This window comes from Hoplias malabaricus, chromosome 5 (genome assembly GCF_029633855.1).
Source record: "Hoplias malabaricus isolate fHopMal1 chromosome 5, fHopMal1.hap1, whole genome shotgun sequence".
Taxonomy (NCBI): domain Eukaryota; kingdom Metazoa; phylum Chordata; class Actinopteri; order Characiformes; family Erythrinidae; genus Hoplias; species Hoplias malabaricus.
In genome coordinates this window covers 19438143-19455393 of record NC_089804.1, presented here as the reverse complement: position 1 = coordinate 19455393, position 17251 = coordinate 19438143, and the positions used below count along the sequence as shown (strand labels likewise).

Below are 17251 nucleotides of genomic sequence, written 5' to 3'. Positions count from 1 at the left end.
GGCTGGCGTTCCTCTGCACTGTAAATAGTTTTAATTGAGCATCAGCCGGAATAAACACGCTCCTATTTTAGGTTCACTTTCACCTCAACTGCTTTATATTTGGTGCTTTACACACCGTGCCTTTCCATTCTGCTGCGTTATTTCCATTAAATCACTGTCCCTCAGGGTCTGGTCTCCAATTAAGAGCGGCCGATGATGTGACTGAGGGGGGCACGGTTAAATCTGAAGGTAACTGAGCTGCGGAGAAGGAATGAATCGGGAGGAAAACAAAGCCCGCAACATTTCAACTTGTCCACTGTCCACCGTCCGGCTCCTGGCCAAGGTTTATACACCCCCCAGATTGGTGACAAATATATGAACCAATATCTTTTGGCCTGTATATGCAAATGAGCTCTGTTCTGACTGGCTGCCCTGTGTTGAATGTGAAAATGAAAAAACAAACATGCTTGTATCATCACTGTGCAGAGGTACAGTGAAAACTGGACTCCACTTTAGTGAACACACACACCCAAGTGCACGAGTGGCAGTGAGCACACACACCCGGAGCAGTGGGCAGCCCCCTCAGAGCTCAGAGAGCAGCGGGGTGTTAGGTGAAGGGAACCTCAGCTGTGGATTATTTTAAACAGGGTGCAGTTTAAACTCCAGTGTTAAAAACTGTAACAGTGATCCATCCTTCATCCAACTCTTTTTAAAAAGACTGAGAACAGCTGCTGAGTTCAATCTATCATCCAGTTCTCTTCAGGACCTCAGTCTCTCAGTCACAGCTCAGTTTAATGCCTTCCTTCAGCCCTCCTTCCAAAGACACTCCCCCAAATCACATGACCCTGAACTGCCAGACTACAGCTGGAGGAGTCCCAGAGAGAGAGGGGAGCTCAGTGCTGTTTCCTCTTTCTGCCTCTGTTTCTGATCAGTGTTTGATTTATTGATTAAAATGAATGACCGGTCCTCTTTACAATTATTAATCTCCTCTCTCAGTGCTGTGGTCACTCTCTTTTCGATATGTACAGACCCGGTTTATAAACAGTAAACAGTAATAAAGTGATATTAGAGGACGACGCATGGAGGAATTCAAACGCTGACCACTTGTAGGAACAATGCATGAAGATTTCCTTTAAACTGAACGAGAAAAACACGGCAGGGCTGTGGTCCGTATGTGCGAGTGTGTTCTCGGGAGGCTTTACACACATCCTTCACCTCCCCGCCCTGGGTAATCAACCATTAAACATAACAATGCGTCCTGTCCGGCGTGATGGACGCGGCAGGGGCTGCTCCAGCTGTTGCTGTGCATTTGATAGCAATCAATATCTTGTTTTCCTCATCAGAAGGTGCACAAGTGGTTCATGAGAAACAATAGAGCTGGCCTCTTTTCCACTGGGCTCTGCCAACATCGGCCTGACCACAGTGAGCTACCGTCAGCCACTAATCCCGCTGAACTCACACCAAGGGGCACGTGGCTCCTCCCCTTCACCTCGTCTTTACCCACAAGCCCCAGCCCTCAGCTCCCCTAGGCCTGGAGCGTGGTCACAGACCTCAGCGCTGACACGCGGTCACTTTACAGACACAGTCATTCTGTCCTGCTCCAAATGATCAGAACTTGTTAAACACTGGCGTTATTGCTGCAAAGGTTCTGACAAAGAAGTGGTAAATTCCTAAAACACAAACAGACAGATTTCTAGCTTTAAACAGTGTTTATAAACAGTCTATACACCATAAACTGCCTGGAGCAGAAGCCTCCGGTGGGCAAGAGGAGGGGACTACAACATGGGCTCAGAGCTGTGTCACAGGGGGCTGCGGCCACATGGCGGTCCTTGCTCGATTGGGCTCTGATTAACTGTCGGTGCACAGAGAAACACCTGGTGGGGACGTACTGACAGGTACAGAGAGCCACAGAGAGCTGAGGTGAGAGACAGAGAAGAATGCAGTGTCTGAAACGTCCTAAATGCCCTCTGAGGTAGTGCTCTGAGGGAGGACAGAGTGGCTGCTTGCTATTTGTTTCTACATCTCCAAACTTGGTCACAATTTAACTAGTGAGCATCAGCGTGTCAGCAATCCTGGAGACATAGAGACATACTGCTGGCTTTGAATCGAGTTTCAAACGTGATCTTATTAAAGGAGACACGTCAAATTCGCTGCCCTCTGAGGCACTGACTCGGGAGACAGGTCGAGATGTTTCAGACACTGACAGAGGGTCCTCCTTCTACTGTGTTCTCACTCACAGGTCTGAGGCCCGAGGTGGACACGATGCTGACCCGGGGATGTACGGCCTCATCCCTGCTCAGCTACTTTCAGCTGTGAATTTAAAGATGATTTTGGGGAATGCTCACTCTACCCCTGATGGTCTCTACTGTACCCTATAGTCTTTGGACACAATGAAAAGTTATTTTAAAACAAAAGACGAGGGGTCAGAAGGGTCATGAAGGGCTCATGACAAATAATGACGCTGTTGTTAAGAAGAGTGTTCACGGCTATATTTACACCCTGAGTCAGTCGGACCGGCAAAGGAGGAGCACGTGAAACATCACTCATCGTGAAAACAATGGTAAGTCACACCACATTTCCCTGCACTCCTCACAAATCCACAATACAACGAAGCCCACTCCCTTCAGTGACAGCCCACCCAGCTCCCACCGTCTCTCAGTATCCAGAGTACTCTACCGTTCAGGGAAACCACAGCCTTCTAAAAACAAAACCAGACACCTGAGCACCTCCGGAGTACAAAACTGAAAATACGAAGCGTGCACAGCTCCAGTTCGGACTCCACTGCGGATTTTCAAAGCCCGGACTAATCTGTCATGAGCTACAGGTGGAAGATCGGGATCAGGCTGAAGAACGATGGAGTTTTCCTTTAAGAAGACAATCAGACGTGAAAATGTCCTTCAAGCGCATTCCAAAGCCTCTGTGTTCAGACACGCTCTTAAAGACAGACACAAGCTAAAGGCCTGGGATTTTTCTGTATCAAACACGTTCACAGCGGCATCACACCGGGTCTATTGTTGTCTGTGCTGCGGGAAAGAAAAATGAAAGCTTTCTCTGAACGTCTGCACGCATAAAACCCCTCCGTCCACGTCCCTCTGGCAATGACAGAGAGACAGAATCTGTAAATCAAACATGGCTCTAATTATTTTCAATTGTTGGTCGTCTCCTTCAAGCTGCATCAACCTCTGCGGGTTTATTCTTTGCTTTTCTGCTTCCAGCACAGCTTCAAAGCTTAAGGAACATCGACAGTGACATCATGCAGACATAAAGCCACAGTGGACAATGAGAACCAGGCCCTCACAGCATCTGTGCAGAGTGGAGATTCTTGTCAGAGGCTCATAACACTGTACAAAATGCAACAGGATTCAGAGAAAGGAACCATGTGAAAGTCTGCTTCCCTCATTCATTCATTGTCTGTAACCCATATCCAGTTCAGGGCGGCGGTGGGTCCAGAGCCTACCCAAAATCACTGAGCGCAAGGCAGGAACACACCCTGAAAATGACAAACACAGACAGTCACCCGGAGGAAACCCACGCAGACACAGGCAGAACACACCACACTCCTCACAGACAGTCACCCGGTGGAAACCCACGCAGACACAGGGAGAACACACCACACTCCTCACAGACAGTCACCCGGAAGAAACCCACGCAGACACAGGGAGAACACACCACACTCCTCACAGACAGTCACCAGGAGGAAACCCACGCAGACACAGGGAGAACACACCACACTCCTCACAGACAGTCACCCGGAGGAAACCCACGCAGACACAGAGAGAACACACCACACTCCTCACAGACAGTCACCCAGAGGAAACCCACGCAGACACAGGGAGAACACACCACACTCCTCACAGACAGTCACCCGGAGGAAACCCACGCAGACACAGGGAGAACACACCACACTCCTCACAGACAGTCACCCGGAGGAAACCCACGCAGACACAGGGAGAACACACCACACTCCTCACAGACAGTCACCCGGAGGAAACCCACACAGACACAAAGAGAACACACCACACTCCTCACAGACAGTCACCCGGAGGAAACCCACGCAGACACAGGGAGAACACACCACACTCCTCACAGACAGTCACCCGGAGGAAACCCACGCAGACACAGAGAGAACACACCACACTCCTCACAGACAGTCACCCGGAGGAAACCCACGCAGACACAGGGAGAACACACCACACTCCTCACAGACAGTCACCCGGAGGAAACCCGCGCAGACACAGGGAGAACACACCACACTCCTCACAGACAGTCACCCGGAGGAAACCCACGCAGACACAGGGAGAACACACCACACTCCTCACAGACAGTCACCCGGAGGAAACCCACACAGACACAGAGAGAACACACCACATTCCTCACAGACAGTCACCCGGAGGAAACCCACGCAGACACAGGGAGAACACACCACACTCCTCACAGACAGTCACCAGGAGCAGGACTCAAACCCACAACCTCCAGGACTCTGGAGCTGTGACAGAGACACTACCTGCTGCTCCACTGTGATGTTGATCTACTTCTCTCAGATATAACTTATTGAACTCCCTACACATCAGCTATTTTTATATTAATATATAATTTGTGTTCAATGTTTACAGTTATATGAGTCCAGTTTGCTTCAAGTTTCTGAATAAAGTGTTTCTAAGTAAACAAAACTAAGAAGGACCAGAGATAAACACCTGAGGAGGCTCCTGAACACACGCGACTGTTTCAAATCAGGCCTTTCCTTTCTAAATGACTCTTATCCACTGGCCTTAGCCATTAACTGACTGAGATAACAGCAGCCAAGTCTTCAGCTGCTGGTATCTGCTGTTATCACAGCTTTCTCCAGCAGCTTTCCATGAGCTTAAAGCAACTGGGCACCTCCTATGCTTCCGGGCCGTGGTGATAAGGCCACGGCTCCTACGGCAGCGAGCTGAGCACCGAGCTCCAGAGGGATGTACCCAGTCACCCTGAGTCTGGAGGAGAAAAGTGATCCTCTGTGAGGACACCATCATAAGGTTCCATTAAGGCTCTGAAATTATGTGCCATTTAGTAAACAGGACCGGACAAAAGAGGTGAAGAGAAAAAGCCGCACAATTTTCCTGACCTTTCAGAAAATTACAAGCGGACGTGTTTCTCAGAACAACACTGGAAGCTATTTTCTGCAGGATATAGAGTACGCGCTAGAGCAATCACACTCTGTGTTTCTCTGCAGACTTCCTCAGGTTTCATGCTTTATTAAGCACACACACACACACACACACACACACACACACACACATACACACACACACACTATAAAAGTGGCGCTGGGAGTCAGATGGAAAGGTTAAGGTGACGTGGAGATGAGGGGATGAGGGGATGGATGTAGCAGAGGAACAGATGGAAGATAATTGGATAAAAAAATGATGCTTCTGTGTTGATTCCAGTCTCTTACACAACACCATACTTCAGTCAACGAGTCCAAAGTAACTCACTCCTAAACCTAAATATAAAATACATTAAAAATAAACTGCTAATGTCTTAAAACGGTCAGAGACCTGGTGCAGTAACCGGCTCTTCTCTGTAAGAAGTGTCTATGAAGCTCCCCAGCAGCGTGGGGTCGGCTCCAGGTCACACACTTCAACACCGTCCCGTTGGCTTCGGTTATAAACCTGTTGCGGGGAGGTTTTCTGATCGTTTCCAGGAAAATAACCGTGTGAAGAAACATTGCTGAAGACCTTTTCCCTAAACTCTAACTGTAACTTTAATCACTTTAATTCAAACTTTGAACAAATCAGAGTCAGAGACTTTACTCCTGAAGCACATTAAAGTGCTGTAGAACTAGAACATGTATAACTATTTAACAGGTAAATGCCTGGGAATATAAACAGGTTTTTAAGTTTCAACTGTGGATGGCATCCTTATATAGAGCAGCAGGGCCTTCCACAGCTCTGAAGCCGCTACAGAGAAACACCTCTAGATTTCAGTCGATAAAATAGGTTGTAGTTTGGCAATGGTTCTGAGCCGATTAATCCACATCTAACCCCTGCATTCATTTGTTTGTCAAAATTTAGCTCATAGTCAAAGATAACACCAAGACGTCTGGTGTGACTTTGTATCTTCAGAGAAAGTGGACGCAGAGAATCTGGATTAAAATGGCACATTCCAGAGCGTGTCCAGGACACCCCACATTTTAGGTGACACCTCAAGCTGCTTTCTGATTGGTTCAGTAGCTGTTGTGGGCATACTGTGATGCCATTTGCAGTCAGGGCACTGTGTAACCCCTGCGTTCACTAAGAGTGGAGTTCAGACTCAGAGGGATCACTAAAAAGCAAACCAAATTTTGGCCAAAGCACATCATCCACATCCAGCAGAAACTTGCTGTAAAGAGCTTCAGAATTTCCCAGCACTTACACTGATGTCTAGGCTGCAGAGACTGAGGGAGTCCACATCTCTCTTCCTCTGCTTCCTCTTCTTCTGTGGAAACAAAAAGCACAGATGAGTAAACTCTGAAATAAACAGAGAGTTGGGAGGTTTCCCCACACATTAAAATAAATAAATCTGAAGCAGAAAGATGTGCTCCAGAGCAGCACTGGATTAAACCACACTGCAGACTGGTTAGTGTAAGGTGTGTGTTGTATTAGAGGCATGATGCCACACTTTCGGTTTCGATATCAAAACCAAGACTCACGAACATTTTTAAGTTTTCGGACTCGGCCAGTCACAGCCCAGAGGACGTTACTGTAGTTTACAAAGTGATGTCGTGGGTCACAGTTTGACTGGTGAAGAGCAGATTATGTAACAGGAGCAAAGTGAGATTTGTGTAAACACCTCAGCAAACACAGACGCGTTCAAACTGGGGCAAGAGCAGATCTCCAAATGGATAAACACACCCCGGAGCCCACTGCAGAGCTCTCTCACCGCGGCAAACCAAAACACACACTGGGCTTGAGCTCAGTCCAACATTCAGAGCAGACTCATGCTCCCCATGAGTTCATAAAACTGTAAAAGCTTCAGGCAGTGCACTGTTAATGAACAACACACTTTATGTATCCCAAACACCCCCCCAACACACACACACACTTAATGCCACAAAGAATAAAAACACAACTCTAAACAAAGTCAATGACACTTGTGAAGCATTAGGAGCTAATGCTAAATCTGATATTCCTAACAAAGTGTACAAAGCTAACCACAAAGGGACTCTGTTACAATGATCAGTAAACGCTGTGTATACAGCTCTGAGTGTGTGTCCTCTCCATGTGCTGCTCTGCAGTCGGTTTGCTCTGGAAACCACTCTAATGTGTTTACGAAGCCCCAGTGTCTGTAAATGGGTAAAAAACCAAAGTGTCTGGGTCCGGTGCTAGGCTTTCTCTCTCTCTGCTCATGGCAGAGAAACGCCATCTGGAGGTTTTTAGACAACGGAGAGACTCCAAACGCTGAAAAGAACCAACCGAGATGAGGATGTTGCTCTATCCCTGCTCCATAGGGGGGTAACACTGACTTATTCTTGCTGTTCACTGAAGCTGGAAACATCTGGAAAAGCAGGAGATGGCTAACTGTGTTAGCGACAGACCTAAATAGCTCAAGTTACACATGAGTTTCAGTGGGAATTCAAACAGTGAATAAACACTTACAGACAATTTATACTTCGGACACGTACAAACAACAGTAATTTTTTCCTTAAACACCGTGTTGCACTTTAAAAGCTGCAGAGCTTCTGAATGTAAACTAACCAGAGAGAACTGTGTTTCCCCACAATGGTAGACGTTCCCTTAAATACAGTCCTATAAAACACGCTGGTGTTGTTGTAGTGTTAAACAATGCATTTATGAGCCTTATGTTCAGTGGTTAAAACTTCTGATTGGAGAGTGAATAAATGGCCTGGTCATTAAACTACTCTCAGCTTATAGAAACCATAATGTATTTGTGCTAAGAGGGGACTGTAAATTCAGTGTTGTCTCATATTTATGAGCTCCACCGGTGGCTGATGGTTAATAGAGTAGTTTGTTTAAATGGATCCCATCCGCTGTTTCCGTCTCTCGGGACTCAGGGCCCTGATTGTTTTATTGTTGCTCCCTCGCTGTTTATTCTCCATGACAACCAGCACTTCCCGCGCGGAACAGCGTCTAATTCCTGCATCCTGCTACGGCTCTGCTGAGGGCTTCGCCGAGGGCCGAAACAATGGCACACGTGATGCACGGCTTCGTGGCAAGTGCTTATGACCTAAACACAACCCCCACGGTATACATTCACCGATATGTGCAGCGAGGTCTCGACACAAACAGCCAGGGATCATAATGCCAGGAAACCCCTGACCTAGAGCCTGCGTCCAACATCAACAAAGCATCATTGTGAGCAGTTTAGAGGATCGAACGGTCTCTAGGAGCTGAAATAAGGTCATGCAATTATCAGTGTCTTCTGGGGTGTGAAGATTAAAGGCATAGACCGTGAAAAGTGCAGCAGTTCACAGCTTGTCTCTTCACCCACACAGGGCAGGAAACTCTGCCACTGCATGGTGCAGAAAACCCCGGCTGGGGACTCGCCACCCTCACGCTGACAGAGGATGCAGCGTCAGACTCAGAACCAAACCGAACTGAGGTTTAGGAAATAACACCCATCAAAGTGCTGACAAACCCAGACCGTTAACCTGTGTGTGGAGGAGAGGTGTAGATCACACAACACGAGAGAGACGCAGTGACAACCGACACTTAGAGGTGAATCAGGATCAGAATCACTTTATTTGTATATTATATTTAGATCTCATTCATCCATTCATTGTCTGTAACCCTTATCCAGTTCAGGGCGGCTGTGGGTCCAGAGCCTACACAGAATCATTGGGCGCAATGCAGGAACACACCCTGGAGGGGGCACCAGTCCTTCACAGGGCGACACACACTCACACATTCACTCACACACTCACACCTACAGACACTTTTGAGTCGCTAATTCACCTACCAACGTGTATTTTTGGAGCGTGGGAGGAAACTGGAGCACCCAGGGTGTCTCTGGGTGGGATCCTCCCCTCGGGTCTGTCTGTGTGGTGTGTTCTCCCTGTGTCTGCGTGGGTTTCCTCCGGGTGACTGTCTGTGAGGTGTGTCATCAGAGAGAAACTGGGGTATTGTAGCAGTAAAGTCGGGCCATTTCAGTTCACTGACGGGTGAATGGTGTTAACTGAGTCCTTAGAGCCACATCCCTGAGTCTTTTAAAAACCAAAAGCACACATTCCCCGCTGCTGAACTCACACTAACCACACTCCAGGTGTGAAAGTGTGGACAGGTGATGTACTGTACAAACACGCCCCTCCTTCCACAGCACTGTTTAATCTGCCTCCTGAATCACGGCTTGATTCATCACTCGCTCTAACTGCTGTTAAACATCACTGCCCAGAAGCTTCTCCAAGATTCCCGGCTTTCCCCTCCCCACCCACCGGGAGCACACACACAGACAGACACACACACACACACACACACACACACAGAAACTAAAGCCAAGATCTTTAGCCAAAGGGAGACAAAAGCCTGGAGGCTCTGCAAAGTCTCAAACTTAATGAACAGCTTCCACTTCCACGAACAATCAGACGCTAAAAAGCTTCAGGGTCTTCACTTCGCTCTTAAAAATGAAGAAAAATAAAGGTGTCCCGAGGGGTTCCTGGAGATCTGCCCCAGAAGAACCGCCTCTCATTCCCCAAAAGGTCTTTAAAGGTTAAAAAAACCCTGTGCCACACTTAAGACTGAGACCTTTAAACTGATACCGGGACTAGGTCCTGTACTCTCTGCAATAACAGTAAAAGTCATGTGCAGCTGTTTCAGAGAGAGAGAGAGAGAGAGAGAGAGAGAGAGAGAGAGACAGAGAGAGACAGAAAGAGAGAGACAGAGAGAGACAGAAAGAGAGAGAGACAGAGAGAGAGAGAGAGACAGAGAGAGAGAGAGAGACAGACAGACAGAGAGAGAGACAGAGAGAGAGAGAGAGAGACAGAGAGAGACAGAGACAGACAGACAGAGATTTTTAAAGATGACATCACACTGGGGTTCTAGGTTATTCTCTCTCTCTCTGTCTGTCTGAGAGTCACCTCCAGGGTGTAATTTTTAATGGACGTGGAGTAGTGGTGGGGGAGGGGCAGTGAGCAGGTGCACACATCACCTTCTTTTCTCTCCAAATTCTTCATCAAAATGCAGCGAGTGCATTCTCATCTCTCACTGACTGGGAGATTAGCTCTGCCTTTAAACCTCGCAGTGCTGTGTGAAAGATCTTATTACAACACAAGGGCACACAGTGTCATTGACGCAAAGCTCTGTATAGCACCCCCTTTTGGTGCAATTCAGAATCACAGGTGAGTGAGTTACTGAGGCTATAACCTGTCCCCTGAGGTGTGTCTATGAGGTGTATCTACTAACATTCTTAATCATGAGTACATCTGCCACAATCCTAGGTTCTCAGCTGAACTCAGAGCAGCCGAGACGTGGCTGAGTGAAGCTTCTTTAGTTTAATAGCAGCTGATCGACCGTATTGATCATGAGAGAACACTGTGTAAACGTAACGTTTGCGGAATGAAGGGAACTCAGACTAAAGCAATTTTAGCTAAATGTTTTCAGCGTAGAGGAATATAAACTTTAGCTGGTTTCCACTGAGCCAAGCAGCGTTAATTCCACTAGCGGTCAACAGGGCCGTCACGTCTTTCCCGGGTCCATGCTTCATTCGGCAGAGGGCAGGTCTGCGTTTAGTGAAATCACTGCTCATCTACACGACTGACAGAGGGCATTAACAGCTAAATCATTTTTAACCAGGACCTGTACGTACAGAAATATTAATGTCTCTTAACAAACTGTGCACAAAAGACGTCTCGAGACAATGGCTGTCTCCGTGGCTCCCAGCATGTGTCTTAGCCTCATCTGCAGAACCAACAACAACAGGAAACTGGAGGACTTTCATGTTGGAATGTGCTCCTGAGCAGCTGGGGCTGGAATGAATAAGAGTTGACGTTGTCCACTGGGTCCAGCTATAAACAGGTGACACTTTCCCAGGCCGCAAGTTCCCACACAAAGCCAGTTCTATAACCCTATCGTTCTCGACTAAGGGGCGGTCTGACCACTTTCGTCCACGCAGCTTCTCTCCTGGAGCCTAGTTTGAGATCTCCTTCTGAATCTCAGCAAGGCGTCAGGGCTGTTGCTGGATCCTAAACTCCTAAAAATGTCTGTATTCAAGATGGGACCTCGGCAACAGATGTTTTATGTGGTTCACCTTCTACTGACCCACTTAAGGGAGCAAAAGGAGAGTCCAAACGTTTACACACAGCTTTACAGCTTCTACGTGGTTTTACAAAAAGACAGGGACATTCAATACGAAACCTACCAGAGCAAAAAGATCCATACATTCTATACATTTCTATAAAAATAAACAAGCGCTTTTGTTTTATTTGATGAAGATAACACACTTATTCCTGAGGTTAATGAGTTGGGACGCTCCTCCCGAGTCCTGAGTCCTCCTCAGGTTTATTCCCACCGTGGGAAACACTGCTTCTTTAAAAAGCGTCTTCACATTCACACACTTCCACCAAAACACAAAGAAAAAATAACAACCAACTCCTCAACATCTCAAACGATCCTCCGCTGGCACAGAGCTGAACGAGTGAAGTTACATAACAACCCTGACCCTTAAACCGGCTCCTGTCTGAAACCAATCACGGTTCCCCACTCACCTGATTAATGAAAAGACAGCACCCCATCATCAGGACCACCGGCACCTTCCACAGCCCCCAGACCACCCTGAACACTCTCACCAGACACGATTCCACCGGGGGGCTCGCAGTCTCGCCCTCAACATCAGCCAGCACAGGACACGCTGAGGTAAGAGTGTGTGTGTGTGTGTGTGTGTGTATGCACTAAAGCAGACAGGGCCTGTGTGTCACAAACAGGATGTGTGAGAGGGGAAGCTGGAGCAGTGCTATATCAGGCCACAGCAGGAGCCAACCTTACTGCTTGTGTTTGTGGTTTGACGGCGGGTGTTGGGATCCTAACCCTAAGCCCCCCTCCCCCACAAGCGTCGTGAAGCAGACAGAGCCCCCCACTGATTTCCCTCTCACTACACCAAGCTGAGAACACAGTTGAGACGACTTGTCGGAAAGCAGCTTTGCAGAAAAATACAATCTAATTCCCACGGACCTGTGAATGCGAAAGCCCCAGGTGAGCAGCTGAACGCTGGAGGAATAACCTGGAGAGGAGCCAAGACTCACAGGGGACCGAACAACTGAAATAAACAGCATCACCAGTTACGTCAGTTATTACACTACAGTGTACTGATGTAAATATAGTTCTAATGTAAACGTAATGGAAGTAATGAGGGTTTAAGGGTCGATAATAATAATAATAATCATTGTAATAACGGCATTAATCTGGCATTGTCTGTAACCTCTTATCCAGTTCAGGGTCACGGCATGCGGGAGTCTACCCGGAATCACTGGCAGGGTGACTCACACATTCACTCACACACTCACACCTTCTGACTTTTGAGTCACCAGTCCTGTTTGTATTTGGGAAACAAGGACACAAAATGTCACTGAAGAAAGACACAGAATAGCACCCCCTTGTGGAGCAGTCTCTGAATGTGTGAGTAAGTGAGTGAGTGAGAGAGTGAGTGATTGAGTTACACTCTCCAGTTACATGAGGTTCTTCACATCTTAACTGTCCAACACTTCAGGTTCAAAGATTTCAAACGCCTTGGAGTGAAGGCCCTACGTCTTCCACGTGACACAGACCTGCGTTTCTTTTGTTTACCATGTTCTCTAACGTGTGCAGCAGTGTAAATCAGACGGGTGGCTACCTAACAGCACTCCACGCTGGAGGGGATCTGAGAGTTTGTACGTTGGGGTCATGATCAGGGCAGAATAATTTGGACAGCCACATCCCGGCGATGATGCAGCAGTGACACAGCCCCGTGTCTGAGCGAGGACGGGTCAAGTCCAGGCGCAGCTCTGGGGCGGAGCGTGTCTCTGCTGGTTGGGGCCTGAGCTCTGAAATGCGGCGTGAGTTTGGAGACCACAATCTAAACGCCCAGTGCTGTTACATAAGAGAGTTGATGCTGTGTAAATATAGTAAACATAGTAACTCTACTTTCATATGACATCTAAACTAAACTAGTGCCTTAAATACAGGGAGTGATCTCACAGTCCTCACCAGCGCGACCCTGTATTCACAGGCCGTAATGAAAAAGCTCCTGTGTGATAGTAAATATTTGCACAGTGTCGAGATGCACTTAAGATTCAGTTCGCGATTTCTCCACATCTCCAGGTGGCAGCCATCTCTGCAATCGCTTTGGTTGTAGTCCACACGAAAGCTTCATGGTTGCACAGAGTCAATTATCTGTGTGATTGAGGGTCATCAAATCGTTTCCAGGCGTGGAGCATCAACATCGACCCACTCAAGATGTTCACTGATGGAAGAGTAAACTCAGCCCACGGCGCTGCTGCACGCTCTGGTTTATCTGCGCCAGGCAAATTACGCCCAAATTGATTGGTGTAGGTCCATTCAGCTACGGCTGGAAAATTGAACATTTTAAACCTCAGTCCATTTAGAAATGAAAGCAAGCGTTACTCAGACTGCAGAAAAATAAACATTAAGGAGCAATTCGGTCTTCAACAGCCGTCCTCCTGAGAACCTGGAACAGTAATGAACCCAGAACAGACGAAGAGCACCTCATCACACAGAGCGCTACACATCTGTGTAAGAGTCCATCGCAATCATCCCATCGTCCGTCCTCTTTTCAGACCAAATAAGTCCATCTAACCGCTCGGGTCCAGGGCAGGAGCTCGGTACCGATTTCCAGATCCAAAGCAACTTTAAAAGCAAGTCTAACCCTGGTGAAGCATCTGAGGAATACCTCACTTTCTGTATCAGTTTGTTATGATTTGTCAGAAACAATAAGTAGTTTGAGCCCAGTTTGGTATGAAACCGATTCAAAGCTGCCATCCTCCTCGTGGACGCTGTGGAGAGACAGAACTGGACGAAAAAGCAGAGAGTTTGTTGGCAGTGGTTCTCCACTGAGCCTGAGCTTTAATGAGAGACAGAGGGCACCGTGGGGCCGCAGGGAGATCATACTGACCACACCTAGCCCAACATTTACAATCTACTCACATCTACTAAGGTAACATTCGCACAAATCTAAAACCTCAAGGAAAATTGGAAATATCTCAGTAATGGACTCAGTGAGTGTTCTCCAGAAGAACGTTCTCCTGACACTGACACTGCAGTGAATGATGAGCATTAAGCACAGACCATTACTAAGGACCTTCACAATCTACGCAGACTCCACCACTGCTTCTGAGTGCAGTTTTAAATTAAATCTCTATTGTTTCTAATGTGTTTGACACGAGGAGGACAGTACCCTGTGAGTCTCAGTTCGGCTGGATGTTAAATGAAATAAAAAACAAGGACTCATTACTGTACACTGACTCATTCTCTTTTGTTGGAGGGTTTTCTGAGGGCAGCTCTCCCTGGGGCAGTTCAAGCTCTGTGATTGAGATCTGATCCCTCTTGTTTTTCCTCTGTAAACAGCTCTAACTAGGGCTCACGTGAAACGCTGGCAGAGAAAGCCAGGTTCTGTTTTGATTGGTCAGATGCCGCTGGCCTTATCTCCACCTCGGGCCTTTGTTAAAGACAGACCTAATTTCTCCCTAGTCACAGCAGCTCGGCCGCTAATCCACAACACGGATGACAAAGTGCTCTTGCCTTTGATGGGGAGCCAGACAGGAGGAGTGGACGTCCCGTGGTCAAGAGGGGGCAGCTGGAAAGCAACAGAAGGGAGAGCAGGTCCAGAGTGGGTGTTCCAGCGAGTCACGCGGGAGAGAGCCCTGCCAAGCGTCCTGATCTGCAGAAAGGAAACCAAGCCCTGCAGACAAAAGCTCTCGGGCCACATTGCCCAGATCGTGCTAATCTGATCTGTGATTGGTCAAGCTGGGGAACCCGGGGGAAGCTGGGAAAGACTAACGGAAGGTCTTGCTAATCTTGGGTTGTGGTTTTCTAACGTTAAATCAGAGCTGATCCTGTGGCTCTGAGGGGGTTAATAGAGTCTCACTCACGACGTCACGACTGGAACCAAACTATTTACACCATTCTTTTTATGAAGTTATTGTTTGGCCCAGGATTAGAGGAGCATTAGGATTCAAGTAGAAACAAAAGAACTGAGTTTGGAGCGGGTCGTGTTTCCGGCCGATCCAAAACAAACCTGGGGGCGAGCGGCGCAGGACGCATGTTCTCAAAGGGTCAGTGAAAGGTCTCTTTTTCAATGGCTATCTGATATTATCCAGACTCCGCTGCCAAAGTAAACCAGCCCTGAGTTGTTGGGGGTGGATGTGTGGATGGATTTGCTTCACTCTAACCCAAACAAGAAAGCAGCAAAACCATAACACATAATGAGAGCTGCAGATGAAAAGAACTGCTCCCCGTACGGAAGCCAGCGACACAGACAGGTCCAAAATAACATCGTGCTCCTTCACTGGGGACAACATGTTTATCGGCAGTTCACGGATAAAAAAGATGCCAGAAAAAGAACACGAGGATAAACAACTTTCCAAGAACTCTCTGCAGAAACTGGGATTGGAACATGACACACAGCAACTTCATTACAGTACGATTTAAACAGCACAAACCCTGCTGTTGAAGGAGAGAAGGGAATGTAATCGTGTTTGTAGAGTGACTGCAGAGTCTTAGGGAGAGGTTTATAAACAGGACACAGACATAAAACTGATGCTCCAGTAAGAATTAAGGCTGATCTTATCCCTTTACTCAAACGGGCTCTGATTTAGACGCCGTACAAAGCTGATGATGCCAGTTCCACCAAGGCCCACTGATGATGATAAACATGAAATGAAATTCTTTGCTGTTCAAGGGCACAACATCTGAGGCAATGTCTCCAGCCGACATTTCTCAAATATCTGACATTGTCCAAAATTCAGGTCAGACACGCTCACTATATGCAGGGGAGCTGCTGTAGATCTGCTGAAGTTCTAAGCAAGTATGTGTGTGTGTGTGTGTTGGTTGTGAGGAGGAGGGCTCAGGGAATCACACACAGACACAGTCTGTAACACTTATCCAGCTCAGGGTCGGCGTGGGTCCAGAGCCTACCCAGAATCACGGGGCGCAAGGCAGGACCACACCCTGAAGGGGGCGCTAATCCTTCATGGAGTGACACACACTCACACATTCCCTCACACACTCACACCTACGGACACTTTTGAGTCTCCAATCCACCTACCAACGTTTTTTTTGGAGCCCACACCACACTCCTCACAGACAGTCACCCGGAGGAAACCCACGCAGACACAGGGAGAACACACCACACTCCTCACAGACAGTCACCCGGAGCGGGACTCGAACCCACACCCTTCAGGACCCTGGAGCTGTGACAGAGACACTACCTGCTGCACCAACGTACCAGACATACATCTCTTCAAATCCAATATTCACTCTTTAATTCACAAAAACATATTCTCTAGGTCATGTCTTTTCTCTGTAGCAGATGAGTTAATCCTGACCTCCTGTTCACACTAGAGGGCGGCAGAGTGGCCAGTTGTTTTCTCGGGAGCAGGCAATGTGCAGCTGCTATTTGTGTAATGTTTGCAAATGAGTTTTGACACAGAGACATGTAAAAAGATAAAAAGTTCCTCTGATTAATCACAGATACACTCTCTGAGGTCCCCACAAGTGACGTCATGAGTGTCCCTGAACACGTTCAGGAGGCCGAGGTGGGAGCTGGGGGCTCTATCGTGAACCCAGGGTGAGGCAGTTCAGAGGCTACTCTGCTGAGGTTCTAGGTTTATTTTCAGTTTTAGTAAAAAAAAAGCACAGTTTAGAGGTGTTACCATCAACATGATTTCCACCATCTCTCAGTACGTACTGTAGTGTTATTTTCTTTCTCCACACACTCCCCAGATTCACACTTTATCTAGCTGTCATTTCTGACCTCCATTAGCAGTGCTGTAAAACACGGAGCAGCCGGAGAGAGCCCGAGTCCTGGCCCGAGGGCAGTGATGAATGTGCTGCGTGTTGAGGTTAAAGGCTGGGGGTAATTTAAGAAAAGACAAGAAGTGCTTTCAGCAGAGGAGTAAATGCTGCGGGATGAAAAACGACAGCGCACCTTTGGCGCGAGGCGCTGTGGAGGCGGGAGAAGATCTGATTATCTGACCCACTTGGGCTCTGAATGTTTAAGGACAGCACTCTGCACAGAGGTTGTGTTTAAAGTCACGATCAGCTCGCTTCGTAAATAAACCCCGCGGAGGGTGAGGACGTCTCCCCTGGAG

At 47.7% G+C, this 17251-nt stretch overlaps 1 protein-coding gene across 3 annotated transcripts in view; it reads right to left on the bottom strand.

Annotated features, from left to right (window-relative positions):
• arhgef3 (Rho guanine nucleotide exchange factor (GEF) 3) overlaps positions 1–17251 on the bottom strand; it is a 79589-nt gene that overhangs the window by 35870 nt on the left and 26468 nt on the right. Inside the window, exons 1-2 of one of the 3 annotated variants that reach the window (XM_066671769.1) lie at positions 11657–11793; positions 6373–6435 (exon numbers count right to left, since the gene is read on the bottom strand). In XM_066671769.1, coding sequence (XP_066527866.1) covers positions 6373–6435; positions 11657–11686 — 93 coding nt within the window. In that variant the 5' untranslated portion in view covers positions 11687–11793. Of the gene's footprint in view, positions 1–6372; positions 6436–11656; positions 11794–17251 lie in introns of those variants that run through there. The other 2 variants (XM_066671770.1, XM_066671766.1) reach the window with 2 other exon arrangements.